The sequence below is a fragment of the Archocentrus centrarchus genome, chromosome 24, assembly GCF_007364275.1.
Source record: "Archocentrus centrarchus isolate MPI-CPG fArcCen1 chromosome 24, fArcCen1, whole genome shotgun sequence".
Classification (NCBI taxonomy): Eukaryota; Metazoa; Chordata; class Actinopteri; order Cichliformes; family Cichlidae; genus Archocentrus; species Archocentrus centrarchus.
In genome coordinates this window covers 18,027,977-18,042,153 of record NC_044369.1, presented here as the reverse complement: position 1 = coordinate 18,042,153, position 14,177 = coordinate 18,027,977, and the positions used below count along the sequence as shown (strand labels likewise).

At 42.0% G+C, this 14,177-nt stretch overlaps 2 protein-coding genes across 2 annotated transcripts in view; both read left to right on the top strand.

Moving 5' to 3' along the window:
• Positions 1-2,864, top strand: part of hbs1l (HBS1-like translational GTPase) — a 31,551-nt gene extending 28,687 nt beyond the window's left edge. Inside the window, exons 16-18 of the mRNA XM_030721747.1 lie at positions 7-107; positions 1,284-1,428; positions 1,520-2,864. Of these exons, the coding sequence (XP_030577607.1) occupies positions 7-107; positions 1,284-1,428; positions 1,520-1,531 (258 nt within the window). The 3' untranslated portion in view covers positions 1,532-2,864. The remainder of the gene's footprint in view (positions 1-6; positions 108-1,283; positions 1,429-1,519) is intronic.
• Positions 2,865-6,309: 3,445 nt separating this feature from the next.
• Positions 6,310-10,730, top strand: aldh8a1 (aldehyde dehydrogenase 8 family, member A1). Its single transcript, XM_030721763.1, has 7 exons — positions 6,310-6,556; positions 7,213-7,360; positions 7,534-7,689; positions 7,778-7,927; positions 8,130-8,386; positions 9,125-9,286; positions 9,376-10,730. Exons 1-7 carry the CDS (start codon positions 6,410-6,412, stop codon positions 9,826-9,828), a joined length of 1,473 nt encoding a protein of 490 aa, XP_030577623.1. The 5' UTR covers positions 6,310-6,409; the 3' UTR covers positions 9,829-10,730.
• The last annotated feature ends 3,447 nt before the right edge of the window (positions 10,731-14,177 follow it).

Below are 14,177 nucleotides of genomic sequence, written 5' to 3'. Positions count from 1 at the left end.
TTGTAGGTACTGTTGCACTACCAGACAGTCAGCGAACCGGCCACCATTAGGAAGCTAATCAGTGTCCTACACAAGAGCAGTGGGGAGGTCCTAAAGAAGAAACCAAAGTGAGTTTTGGAAAGGATTTCATTTTTCATCACAAATATGCACATGATTTGTTTCTGTTTAATGCTGTTATAACAGGTTAGTCTGTTATTATTTCCTTAGTTTAAGAACGCTCTGCTGTGCTGAACTTGGAAACAATGAATAGCCTTCAAAATAAAATGTTCAAGTACTGCCTTACAGTGCCTTAATGTCAGTGTGTGGGAAGATGTAGTGTGGTTAAGTTGAGTAGGCCATATTGTTTTCTACACAAACAGAGAATAACAGTTTTTTATTGTACATGCAAATGCATGGCTCAAAAAACAAAAATCATCACAACATAACACAAAGTCAGTTAAAGTATAAATTGTATAAACTGTTGTGCAGCAGTTTCACCTGTTTTGGTGCAAATTAAAGCAACAGCAGGTTAATTGGAGAGAAGACAACAAGGCTGTCCCCCAAAAGGCAGGTTTTCAGCTTGTGGCCACAGATCATTGCTCTCTCCTTACCCCTCCTCACTGATTATCTCTAGCTTTGCTTCTCGCTAGTGCACCTGGTCAGTACTGCTAGCATGAAATGGTACCTGCAGCCCATTCAGGTTGCACAGGTAATCCAGCTCCTCCAGGATGGCACATCCATATGTGTCAGTCCAAGACGGTTTGCTGTCTCAGGAGTGTTGAGGAGATGTTAGGAGATGGGTAGGGCCATAAAAGGGCATCAACCCAGCAGCAGGTCTGGTATCTGCTTGTTTGTGTGAGGAGGAACAGGAGAAGAGGCACTGCCAGAGTCCTACAAACTGACCTACAGTGGGCTACCCGTGTGCATTTTACTGACTGATCGGTCACAGCAACTGAAACAGACTCTGTGAGGGTGGCACGGAGGGCGTCCTTTAATGGGGCCTGTGCTCACAGCACAGGCCTCATTGCCTCTGCAGTCCACCTGATGTCACTTTGATTTGTGCTGAAGCAGGTTAACCTGATGCACAATGGTTTATGCTTCCTAACGAGGCACGTTGATATCCCTGAACTGACTGTGTTATACTGTGATAATCGATAGTTCCTGTAATGACTGTAAGCAGTGTATTAAACACCTTTCTCAATTATGAGTTATTATTCCAAATGAAATGATGCCATAAACTCAAATTCTCAGGAGAACATTCAAATGCAGGTCACGGTGCTTTTTGTGTCTCTCTTCCTGTTAAGGTGTTTGAGTAAGGGTATGAATGCTATTGTGGAGATCCAGACCCAGAGGCCCGTGTCATTAGAGCTGTACAAAGACTATAAGGAGCTGGGCCGCTTCATGCTGCGATATGTTGGCTCCACCATTGCTGCAGGGGTTGTCACTGAGGTAAGGGACAATGTTAAAACACGAAATGGGTTGATGTTTTTTCCCCGTTTGATAGAGTCCCCTTATTCCATTAAATATTTTGTTTCTGCAGATCAAAGAATGAAGACCATTTCCATCGGCACAGAGCCAACTTAGCCGGACCTTCCTCTGGAGACTGCATGCAGCCAGAGACAAAGTGCAATTCAAAGAGATCAAAGAGATGTGGCTCACGGAGTCAGAGCGTCTTATTCATCCATCCATTTATCCAGTCGGTGTAGCGGCTCCTCCACCTGTCTGCTTTGAACATCACTAACTGCACAGATACAACCACGTGGCAAGATGCCCCAAAACAAACTCACAATGCCTCCACCAGCTCTCGCATCTCAACTTAGTGTTGCTGAGCAGCCACCTCTCAGCACTACCCGCGCGCTTCCCCTTTATCTGTCAGTAATTTGGTTTAATCAAGTGGAATCAATGCTTGATTGAGACTGAAAGACAATCCTACCATGTTGAGCTTTTCACAGTGATGAATTTAACTGTGTTCTCTATGAAGGAGCTGTAATTAATCAGATAACACTTAATTTTATTTAAGGGGTGAAAGAACAAGTTCATTTTTCTTTCTTGCTTTTATGTATGAGGGGTGAGCACCCGGTTTACACTGCTGTTTCCTTCATAAGGCTTTTCTAATCAAAACTAAAATGTAAAAGCATCAAAGAATGTTAGATATTATGTTATGTGGGACTCAAAGGGCAAAAGTATTAGTATATATTTTTTTTAAACCAGGGGTGTGTTTTCATTTTAAGTTAAATAGCTGAAAGGATGAGGTCTAAATAATTCAAATGTTTACTCTAACCAAGGTAGAGTAGGTTAAGAACAAAAAAAACCATAATTTCCACCTGGAGAAGGATTTTTCTCATTTATGTTAAAAATAATGAAATAATAATTTGCTTCTGCAAATCAGATTTTCAGCAAAGCGGGAAAAATACTATTTGAAGATCTGATCTGTTTTTTGTTTTTTTTTCTTTCAAACAAAGGCTCACCTGAGTGTAGTTTAAGGTCAAAGAGCTGTATTTCTGTGCAAAGAAAATAATGGAAAATGAACATGACATCAGCAGCTTGTGGTTTGAGTTTTGATTTCAGTTAACCATCTGAGAAAATGATTTTATCTACTGACAGGTGTGTGGCACGAGTAGTGATACTGCAAGTCAACAAAACAAGCATTTCTGGAAGAGTCATCTTCAATCTTTCATGATGTTAATGTAAAAAGTGAGCTGGGTGTGAAAATGAGGAGGCGATTATTTCCCGTCAGGTTTGGCAGCGACACGGCTCGAGTTGAAAGCACTCCAACAAAACATCTGCCAGCTGTACTTTGATTTAGTGGACAGATAAGGGATACGTCTATGAGTCTTTAATCTTTTGCTGTTTGTTACTGATGCATGTTGGAAAAAAATCCAACTCAGTACCTCTAATTATACAAACCCTGCGGTTAAAGTTGAAGTTTCCACTGTCCTTTTCTCCTTGGAGCAAACAGAAATATGGTGGTAGATTTTTAGTTAGATTGTGTTAAATGTCTGTCAACAGAAAGTCAGCCTACCTGCGTGGTGCATGACGTACCCTGAGGTAAAACGGCTGAAGGAATGCACAGTGAAAGGAAGAGAACATGGTCTGGAGAGTGCGTTTACAGGAATTCGTCTCCAAAACAAACATCATAATGATTCATTTCTTTATTCGGAGGTTTTTGTGACTGCATTAACAAACTGATTTGTCAATCTAGATTTGCAAATCTGCTGCGGGTTTCCTGTTCCACCACATCCCAAATGTGCTTGATAGTATTGAGATCTGGTGACTGGAGGCAGTAAGAAACCAGTCTGAGGTGATGTGAGCTTTGTGACAGTGCACGTTATTCTGCTGGAAGCAGCCATCAGAAGATGGGTACACTGTCATAAAGGTAGGCTGCGGTGTTTAAATGATGCTCAGTCAGTCCTAAGGGGTCTAAAGCATGGAAGAAAATGTCCCTCACATATTACACCACCAACAGCCTGAACTGTTGATATAAGGATCCATGCTTTCATGTTGTTTATGCCAAATTCTGATGCCACCATCTTAATGTCGCAGCAGAAGTCGAGACTCCACGAACCAGGCAACGTTTTTCCAGCTCTCTGTCCAATTTTGCTGAGCCTCTGTGAGCTGTACCCTCCGTTTCCTGTTTGTAGCTGACAGCAGTGGCACCTGCAGTGGTCTTATGCTGCTTCAATGGCCGAGCGAGTTCAGCGACGCTCTTCTGCGTACCTTGGTTGTAATGAGTTACTGTTGCCTTCCTGTTAGCTCAAAGGAGTCTTGTCAGTTCTCTTCTGACCTCTGACATCAACAATACATTTTCACCCAGAGAACTGAGATTTTCTCTGTGACTTTTCTCTGTAAGCCCTAGAGTTGGGTGTGTGGGGAGAACCCCAGTTAATCAGCAGTTTCTGAAATACTCACACCAGCCTGTTTGGCAGCAACATCCATGCCATGTTCAAAGTCAGTTAAATCCCCTTTCTTCACCCATTCTGATGCTCAGTTTGAGCTTTAGCAGGTCCTCTTGATCATGTCTACATGCCTAAATGCATTCAGTTGTTGTCATGTGATTGGTTGATTTGATATTTACATTAAGGAGCAGTTGAACAGGTGTACTTAAAGTACACAGTGAGTTCATATTGTTGCAGTGGCAAATGTTTCAAAAGGTTATAATGTATTCATTACACTGGGGAAACTGCATATGCTTGCTTTAGAGTTTAAGTTTACTTTATGGAAATGGTGTCCATGTCAGTAACAGTGGTCTTAAACCCGTTCATAGGCCTCAGGAAGAATTCCTGCACTTATGTGCACACAGTGTGAAAGTTGCTTAGTTGCCACAGGATGTTAGCGGTCATTAAAGAAGACACGCTACTCATATTACAGGAAAATATATCTGCTGTAAAAGCAACCAGGAATAGAGAGAACGCTGTGAACTTTTGTTAGCGGTATGAGTCTGTTGGCTCATAATAATGAATCACATTCTCTGTAAATGGATGAGTAATGTGATGCCTTTTTGCACAGTAACCACTCTGAATCAGTACTTCCTCAAAGAGGAAAACATACTAAAGGCACGATAAGCACTGTTGAAGTGTTTTTGAAAAGCATTACATAGTTATTTATTTTCATGGAAGCTGAGATCCTGGTTGTGGACTGTACTGGACGTGCATTTGATGCCCATTTCAGTTATAAGAACTCCATGAAATGGGGTCATCTTAAACTTATAGAGGGGGGAAAATGTCACGCAGCACGGGCCTGATGCTCGTTTATCTCTCTGTGAAATAAAACTTGACCTCATTCATTTAATGGCTCTCCTGGAGGTCTGTGTCATATCAACTAACCACGAACAGAAGCAGAGGCCTGTTCCAGGAAGCGGGTTTAGCTACAGCTCTGAGTTTGTTAACCCTGAGATGAGGGAAACTCAGGTTTTCAGTTCCAGAAAGAGAGTTAACTTCAACTCTGAGTCAGTTACCAGGGGAACAGACTCTGTGAACCTAACCTGCTCGCTGGCAGGTTTTATCCAACAAACTCTGAGTGTGTCTCTGACTCCTCCCCTCCTGCTGCACCTGAACCACCTGACACTCTGATTCATTTCCTCATTTATGATGTTGCTGTCAGAGCCAATTCATTTGTAGATGTTTACATTTTTACAAGCACTGAAGTCCCAGCTAGACGTTAATTTGTTATTTTTGTACTTATCATTAGGCCATGAGGACGGACACCGCGATTACATCGCAGATTTATCATCAGTTCAGGATCAAATCTGTAGCCTCTGTGCAGCTGTCAGACTGCAGCATCACTGTTTAACTGACACTTATCAGTCCAAAGCTTCAGACGCAGAACACACTGATCAATGATCGGTTATTTGTTGTGTTGTAAAAGGTCACACTGAAATGTCTGGATCTTGTGAACATTTGAGTGAAGATGAGGCTGGAATGAACTGAATGTATTTAAAGTGACTTAAATGCTCTCAAAGATTCTGAAAGTTATGGTGTCTGAAATTCAGAGTATCAATCGCAATAGATTTTACCACTGAAAACCATGTAAATCAGTCTCAGTGCTGATCCAGAACCGGATCCGCCCGAAGGTTTCACAGGCTCCGTCACGGATCAGCAAGTCCACTTGCACAGCAGGAGGGATCCGAAACGGATCATGATTCAGACCAGATAAGGTCCAGATCCAGTTTAGACTCCAGTCACTTCCCAGCTCATCCCGTACGGATCCGTTCATAATGCTTAGGTTTTCCCGACATTCTAACAATGAAATTGTCATAAAGTGTAGCAAAAACTGTTTTATTTAATAAAAAACCGACTTGAGGGCAGGTCGGCCCCGAGGTCTGTTGCTGTCTGTTTCACTAATATCACAGGTCCATCAGTAAACTGTTTGACCTGTTTATCCACATTTTAATCTTCACTCCATGTCTCCTTGTCAGGTTGCAGCTGAATAATTAGATTTAAAAAAAAAATCAAATGTGAAATTAGGATTCCAGCTTCATCTGATGAAAATTCAAGTTGGGTAAATGAAGGCAGCAGACGTTACAATAAAATATAAATTTTATATCAAATCTTTATTCCGTCTATGAAGATGACCAAGCTGATTAAAATGCCTCTTCCCTCCTGTTTTTTATTTTTAAAAACGCGTTTAACATACGTTTTGCTATGACGTTAAGGTTCTCTTCAATTAACGTACTGCGACGTAATAAACATAATTGTAACAACTGTGGGGTTATTTTTTTGGTTTTTGTTGTTTTTTGGTTTTCATACTAAATATGTGTAAGTAAGGCCTGGTAAAGAGTTATTCATTAATGTGGCTGCAGTGGGCTGTCGGAGTGGAGGCCCCTCCTCGGGAGGCCCGCTGCAGTTTCCATGCAGTTGGAAGCATTTCGTGTTGCATTCTGCAGTTTCTCTGAAGTGAACCGCACTTAATTTGGTGCCAGTAATTGACAACCATGTCCAAAACTTCGGAATCTCGCTCTTATTTGGTTCTGGAGAATTACATCGGAGGAAAGTTGGTCTCTTGCCGGAGTTACATCGACTCATACGACCCGTCCACCGGTGAGGTCTACTGCAAAGTGCCGGACAGCGGAAAGGAGGAGGTGGGATCAGGTTATGCTGTTACATAAAAACCATCCTCAGAACTCAGAGTTTTAGATTTTAATGAGATTTCAGAAATGTTGCATGTGTTGGTATAATGTTTGTGGTGTGTTTGCATTAGGCTGCACTGACACTTTCGACGCCTTTCAGGGGAGCTGCTGCAGAGGCCTTACTGAAACACATTTGTTTTTCTTCTCTGCGATCATAACACTTTTAAAGGAATATTCCGTTATACTGAGTTGGATTGCTTTTTTTTTTATTGGAAATGGTGGTCTGGGATTTGAAGGCAGGTGACTCAGGGAATTATCAGCAACAATACTTTTGGTTACATATTGCCAGAAGTGGTTACAGGTTAATTCAGATGACCTATTGCATGTAAAATGTAGTTTACCTTTGAACTTTGAAGAGTAAACATCAATTAATCATTAAGCACACCTCAGTAAACGTTACCAACATGCATCAGTATACATATTCTTCTAGTTCAACAATGTTCTTGAGTGCCAGTTTCTAATCAAGAATTGGCTTTTTAAGGTTCCAGGATGTGAGGTTCTTCAGTGTATCAATATAATCATACAGAACCCTTTAACACCCTGTGGATCTTCTGAGAGGCCCACGCTCCATTCTTGGGTATTTGCTTATACCCGTCTTATGGCTGCAGGTGGATGCAGCGGTGGCAGCAGCTAAAGAAGCCTTCCCCGAGTGGTCTGCACGCAGCCCAGACGAGCGAGCAAAAGTCCTCCACAAGCTGGCTGACCTGATTGAAGCCAACCTGGAGGAGTTTGCACAAGCTGAGTCCAAAGACCAAGGTTGTTTAGACTTTAGCCCAGAAACCTTTTTTCTTTTCTTGCTAAATACAAAATGCCAATGACGGATATTGATCAAATACTGATTCCTGAATGTTTTATCTCGTACTGTCTCAGATGTGTAGGCGAGTGCTCCATTTTCGCTCACCGATGATCCGTTTTTTGTAACATTACAGGTAAAACAATAACCGCTGCACGGACTGTGGATATTCCCCGGGCAGCGTACAACTTCCGCTTCTTTTCAACATCTATGCTTCACCACACCACTGACTGCAGCCCGATGGACCATGTGGGGTGCCTGAACTACACTATCCGTTGCCCTGTGGGAGTGGGTGAGGGCTTAGGGCACTTGCATTGAAACCTACAGATGTTCTGTTTGTCCTGTGTATGTGCTCTTAAATGGCTCTCGATGTGTTTTAGCTGGTTTGATCAGTCCCTGGAATCTGCCCCTGTACCTTCTGACCTGGAAGATTGCACCTGCAATCGCTGCAGGCAACACAGTGGTGGCCAAACCCAGCGAGATGACCTCTGTGACCGCCTGGATGATGTGCAAGTTGATGCAGCAAGCTGGTAGGACTACAGGACCCACAATGCAATGGCACGCACATGGAAGTTAAAAAAAACAAACAAACAAAAAACAACAACAACAAAAAACTAAGCACAAAATTACATCTGTTAACTTTTTTATTTTAAAACAAATGTCTGCACTTAATGATCAGAAATGAGTATTGAGAAATTAATCATCGGTCCACAATCCTCCTTGTCTCTTCAGGTGTTCCTCCAGGTGTCGTCAACATTGTTTTTGGCACTGGTCCAAGAGCCGGTGACGCTCTTGTTGGTCATCCCGAGGTCCCGTTAATCTCCTTTACTGGGTCCACAGCCACTGCCCAGCGTATTACCGAGCGGAGCGCCCCCTACTGTAAGAAGCTCTCTCTGGAGCTGGGAGGTAAAAACCCAGCCATTATTTTTGCTGATGCAGACTTGGACCAGTGCATCGAGACCACCGTCCGTTCCAGCTTTTCCAATCAGGTGAGAAGAAATTGCTACTGAGGGGATTTAAAGACTATTTTTTAAGACTTTGTTTATTTTTAATTACTTATAATTTTCATAACTTTTTTTTGTTTGCTTTTATATACTTGATACGCTATTTTGCACTGCTGGGCAGCTGCCCTGGGGGCCCTATAACTATTTGTGAAGTTTTAAAGCGATAATTTGTTGATAAATGTGCAACAATGTACAACAATGAAGTACATTTATTTTAAATCATATCTTTATTACACAATTATTAATGTCCAAGTCCTCAGATTATTGCTGGAATCAGATCTCAGTTCGAAGCAGATTTTTTAATATTTTTTTTAAATATAGATTTTTTTTTTTTTTAAACATATTTTTTTTTTTGTGTATGGAAACTGAGAGATTAAGGTGGATGTTTTGAATATAATGGTGTAGAATCCATTATTTAAAACCTAACTTGAAGAGTTTGATTTGATATTTCTAACTTCTCAGTGTACAGAAAATAGTAAAGTATAACCCAGCAGGTTACATTTGAATTAATATAGCTTTTTAAAAGGGTTTTAAATTCATTTTCATTCTTCTTATTAATGCAAATGAAATGGAGGTGTTTAGCTCTATGTGGTGAGGATGTAATGACATAATTTTTCCACATGGGGGCGATCATAGCCCACTTTTTGTCCTGAGGTAGGCTGACAACATCAGTGCTTCATTTTTTAAAATATTTGATCTTCTCCTTTTCTTTCTCCTACATAGGGAGAAATCTGCCTGTGTACCAGCAGGATTTATGTAGAGAGGAGCATTTACTCTGAGTTCCTGGAAAGGTTTGTGGCTGCAGCTAAGAAGTGGAAGACGGGCGCCCCCTCCGACCCCAGCAGCAAAAATGGAGCTCTCATCAGTAAAGAACACCTGGAGAAGGTGGTTACATCAAATGTAGAATGTGGCTAAACACTTACTGTTTTAGTTTCTGATGTGAATTAGTTTGAAATGTCTCTTTCAATCCCAAGGTTCGTAGCTACATTGCCCTCGCCAAATCAGAAGGCGGCAAAGTCCACTGCGGTGAAGGGGTCGACCAGCTGGACCTCCCCGAGCGCAACAAATCTGGCTACTTCATGCCGACGACGGTCATCTCAGGCATGTCTGACAGCTCCCGCGTCATGCAGGAGGAGATCTTTGGCCCTGTCACCTGCGTCAGCCCCTTCGACACCGAGGATGAGGTTGTTGCCAGGGGCAATGGTGTGCGTTATGGTCTGTCAGCCGTGGTGTGGTCCAAGGATGTGGGGAAGGTTCACCGGGTGGCCAATCGGTTACAAGCAGGTCTGGTGTGGACCAACTGCTGGCTGGTGAGAGATCTGAACCTCCCGTTTGGAGGAATGAAGAACTCTGGTGTGGGAAGGGAGGGAGGGAAGGATTCCTATCACTTCTTCACAGAGGTGAAGAGCGTCACCATCAAGCACTGAGGGAGGAAAGTAAGGGGGCAGATCTTCAACAAAAATGTTTTCTTGTAGAAGTTGTAGTCTGAGAAGTACACAGATGTAGGGTGAGCTTAGAGCCTGTTTACATGAGAACGATTTGCTGGAAATAGTATCATTTTTCTTTTTTCATTTTTCGCGTGCAGATGGCGATGTTTCAAAAATGATCTCCATTCACACAGAACTGCAAGAGATGTTGAAAGGGCTGTAGTTTCCATACCAGGCCAGAAGTTGGCGGTGTGTGTTTTGTGATGCAACAACATGCACATGTAAGAAATGTGTCTCCGCTGATCCAGGTGATGTACAGTGTGTTGGAGAATTGCTCAAAAGAGCGAGCAGCACGAACAGCACGCTGAAATCCGCCATAGTTACTGTTATCGATCTACTCACACATATGCAGAAAAAGCGCAGGAGCTGCAACCGTAGTGCGCATGTGCCAGGACCTCCTGTTACAGGTTTTTCCTGGTTAGACGGAGAACAAAGTGTTTCAAAAAAGATCCCACTCTGGAGCCCTCCTTCAGGGACTCAAAACGCTGCTGTTGTGTAAACGAACATCCAAAATGCAGCACAAGTGTACCGTTATCACCTGAAAACGTTCTCATGTAAACGGGGTGTCACAGTGTTCATCAACTCTTATTCAACAAATTTCCTGAGCTTCTGATTAACTCGCATCTGTACAATACAAAGGTCAAAAAGTCAGCCTCGAACAACAAAAATAACTAGCAGAGCTCTAATATAAATGTGTATTAATGAGGAAATGTGTAATAACTGAATCCAGCAGTTCAGCAGCCACTAACTGTGAATAAAGTTGCTGAGGTGCTGAAATTGCATTTGAAGTTAATTATTTATGGATGAATTCTCAACCATTAAATTTGCAGATGAAAACAAAACCACTCTTGGGCTTATGAAGTTAAGTGTTATGAAATCAAACTGAACTGCACATGGCAATTTATATTAGACGATTCAACAGCTGCACAACAACCTGCCATCACAACAATGCGTTACGATGGCAGGTTGTTGTGCAGCTGCTGAATATAAATTACTATGTGTGGTTCAGTTTGATTTTATGTTTCAATTACATCTTTGTTTCTGGAAGTCTTGGTAACATCTGTAACATGAACGGTAAAAGCTACCATGTTCTCGGTCTGATAAAACGCTGTCATTCTGAAAAAGGTTTTGCTAACACACATTAACCATTTTGTACATTTGCGTCATCCTTGGTCTTCAGTTTTCTAAACCATCCAAACCTCACGGTACACAAACATACTCATAACTAACAGTTTTACACAGACTTACCTGCTGATGTAAGAAAGGTGAGTAAATGCTGAACTCTTCTGTGGGGTGGCTGAACATGTTTTCAGAAAGAAGTGGGCTGATGGAAACAATTGTTCTTTGATGCGCGACTGTAGGGTTTGTTTTTTTTAAGGATAATAAAACAAGTATGGGAACTGACCATTTATACTGAAGGGAATGTGAAATATTACACTTTGCCTGCTAAATATTTAACTGGGTGGTGTTATTAAGTGTGTGACAAGCATCTGAAAATCACACACCTCTGAAAGTGTCACGCTGTACGCCACATGGCAAATGTATTTCAGTTTATCTGCACCACAAAACCGCTGGACCTGAAATTATATTTATAAAGTGTTTTGCAGATGAGATTAGCAACAGTTCTACAAAAAAAAAAAAAGAAAAAAGTAATGCACTAATCTGATGATGACAGACTGAAAGTGTAAGGATCACCAATGTGATAATATTTCAATTTCCATGGCAATACATCCAATAGCTGTCAAGACAGGTTAATGCAACATTTCACAGCAAATCCCTTTAATAGTAAATAGAGGTCAGTCTGTATCAAAATGCTGCTTGAGCCTAAAAATTTGATTTCCAAAACAGCCTGCATCAGAATTTGAATATAACACCTGCTGAAATGAAAGTCAGCAGAGGCAAGGCAGAATACATCTCTGTGAATGAGAGGGTGGAAAGGTAAGGAGCAGAGGCAATCAAGGGGGATGAGTTCAAATACCTGGGCTCAACCATCCAAAGGACAGTGAGCAAGAGAGAGGTGAAGAAGAGAGTGCAGGCAGGTGTGACACCTGCCTGCACTCTCGCAGAGTTGAAGACGTTAAAATTTTCATTGGGACTGACCAGGATGGACAAGATCAGAAGTGAGTAAATCAGAATAAAACAGCTCAGTTTGGCGACAACGTTGGAGAGACGAAGCTGAGATGGTTTGGACACGTGCAGAGGAGGGAGGGTGGACATGCTGGACAAAAGGTGCTGAAGATGGAGCTGCCAGGCAGGAAGAGGAAGACCTCAGAGAAAATTCATGGATGTAGTGAAGGACAACATGCATAGAGGAAGGTGTTAGGGGCAGGGTGAGATCTTGTGCACTACTTGTCATGTGCAGATAAAAACCACATCTCTCTGTTTCACGACTTTATCACATTGTTCCAAATGGAGTTCTGGTTCCAACTCTGTGACATCTCCGGCATGCATATTGTAGACTTAGAAAGTTAGAAACCTTACATAGTAGGTAAGTGACTTGACATCCACTACATGAAAAATTATAATATATTTTTCCATGCTAATCTGATCAGTGGTGCGACATATATGCAGATAAATACGTGCGATGTTGCACCGCATTACGTTTCAGCCACGGTGCCAGTTTAGGAAAAGCGGGCACGCTGTGGGGAAGCGCCCTATCCGTTAAGTGAGTGCGTACAATCACGTCCCCTGGAGAGCTCTATGTGACACTTACCACAGAGCCAGGGTGTGTGTCCCACCCAATGTGTTTTGGCTAGGGAATGGGCATTGTGCTATGTCACGCTGTACGACTGCATACACACGCACACTCTGATGCCTTCCCAGAACACAGTGTGTGTGATGAAATGGACATCATCCAAAAATAAGGAAGTAAGGTTAGGGTGTCAGAGGCTACTGGTTTTGCTATGGGATGCACACGCACGCGCACACACACGCACACACACAGAGGTCATAATATGTGAAACAGCAAGGGGAACGCAGTAAGTCAGCATTTATTTTGTTCTCCTCTGTTTCCGCCCTTTTTCTGGATTTATCTTTCATCTTGGCTTTTGTGAGTGTTTCATTGAGAAGGAAAGGCCCCACTAAAAGAGGACCCACCCCACTGTACGTGACTTTGAGAACGCTGCCAGTGCCCATTTGGAAGGAAAAAAACAAACAATGCAAATGTTAATGTATGCGTTGATTGATTCATACTTGAATATTATAATTCTATTACGTAGAAAATGGAAAAAGTCCCACTTTCATGAGTAAATCATTGTTTGAGACATATAAGGCTCGTAAATAAATGAAGGTGATGAGAAGAAGTTCTTTAACTTTTACTTTACTTATTGGGCACTGGAAGGAACGACTGCAATATTTAGCTCTGCAGAAAATCTAAACAATCTGTTTTCATGCTGGCTGCAGGGATGTGAGAGGCCTCCTGCAGAGGGGCTTCTCACTCATATGTATGTGGAAAGAACAGTAACAGCCAACAGCAGTTCTCTCGCCTGTTTTGGCCCAAACCCAGTGCGATAAATCTGTGAAGATTTCTCAGCTTTTCTTTGGTTCTGCGTGTGTATTCATTATTAAAACATTCAAGTTCCCATTTGAAAAGCAGAATGTGAATGTGTGTGCATGACAAAAACAGATAAATGGAGCTCTATAGCAAGAGGCTGAGAGGGAGACTGACCTGGGATTACTGTATGCCCCAGATTTTCCAGATTAAAAGATTTTGGTTTTCCTTTTTCTTCAAATGCCATGTTTCACACCCAGTAAGCTCTTCTCCTCCTCTGACTACGCTCCCGTCAATAAAGGCCTTCTGTCACAATTGGGTTTAGGGAATTTTCCACAGCGGGGTCGGCTCAGGTTTTTGTGGCAGATAAAGCCCCAAGATGAAGCCGAGTCCTGAGAAAATGCTGCAGTTCAACAGGTTAAGCAAACTCAGCCAACAAACCCCATGTGCACGTGGAGACAGTGGGAGTTACAGAAGGCCAAAATGTTTGTGCTGCACGTGAGTCTCGATAAGGACTGAAGTATTCACAAGTATGACAATAAGAATGATAAGAAGTTTTCTGCTCTTCATGTAACAGTGATGGATGAATAAACTAATGGGAGACTTTATATGTACCTTTAAAATATAGAAATATTGACCATTACTCATCAGTATTTATTTCCTTCTGGGTAAACTATATGCATAAGGTTCAGTGATTGGGACTCACTCCACTGATTCTTTTCACCAAGTTTTATTTTTGCACTCAATATTAAAACCAATCCAGGTCCACGGACCCAGAACCCCGTATTAAGGAAGTCAA

Coding starts and splice junctions, on each gene's coding strand:
- aldh8a1 (XM_030721763.1), top strand. CDS start 6,410: ATGTCCAAAACTTCGGAATCTCGCTCTTATTTGGTTCTGGAGAATTAC. Junction 6,557..7,212: donor CGGACAGCGGAAAGGAGGAG/GTGGGATCAGGT, acceptor TTATGGCTGCAG/GTGGATGCAGCGGTGGCAGC. Junction 7,690..7,777: donor CCGTTGCCCTGTGGGAGTGG/GTGAGGGCTTAG, acceptor GATGTGTTTTAG/CTGGTTTGATCAGTCCCTGG.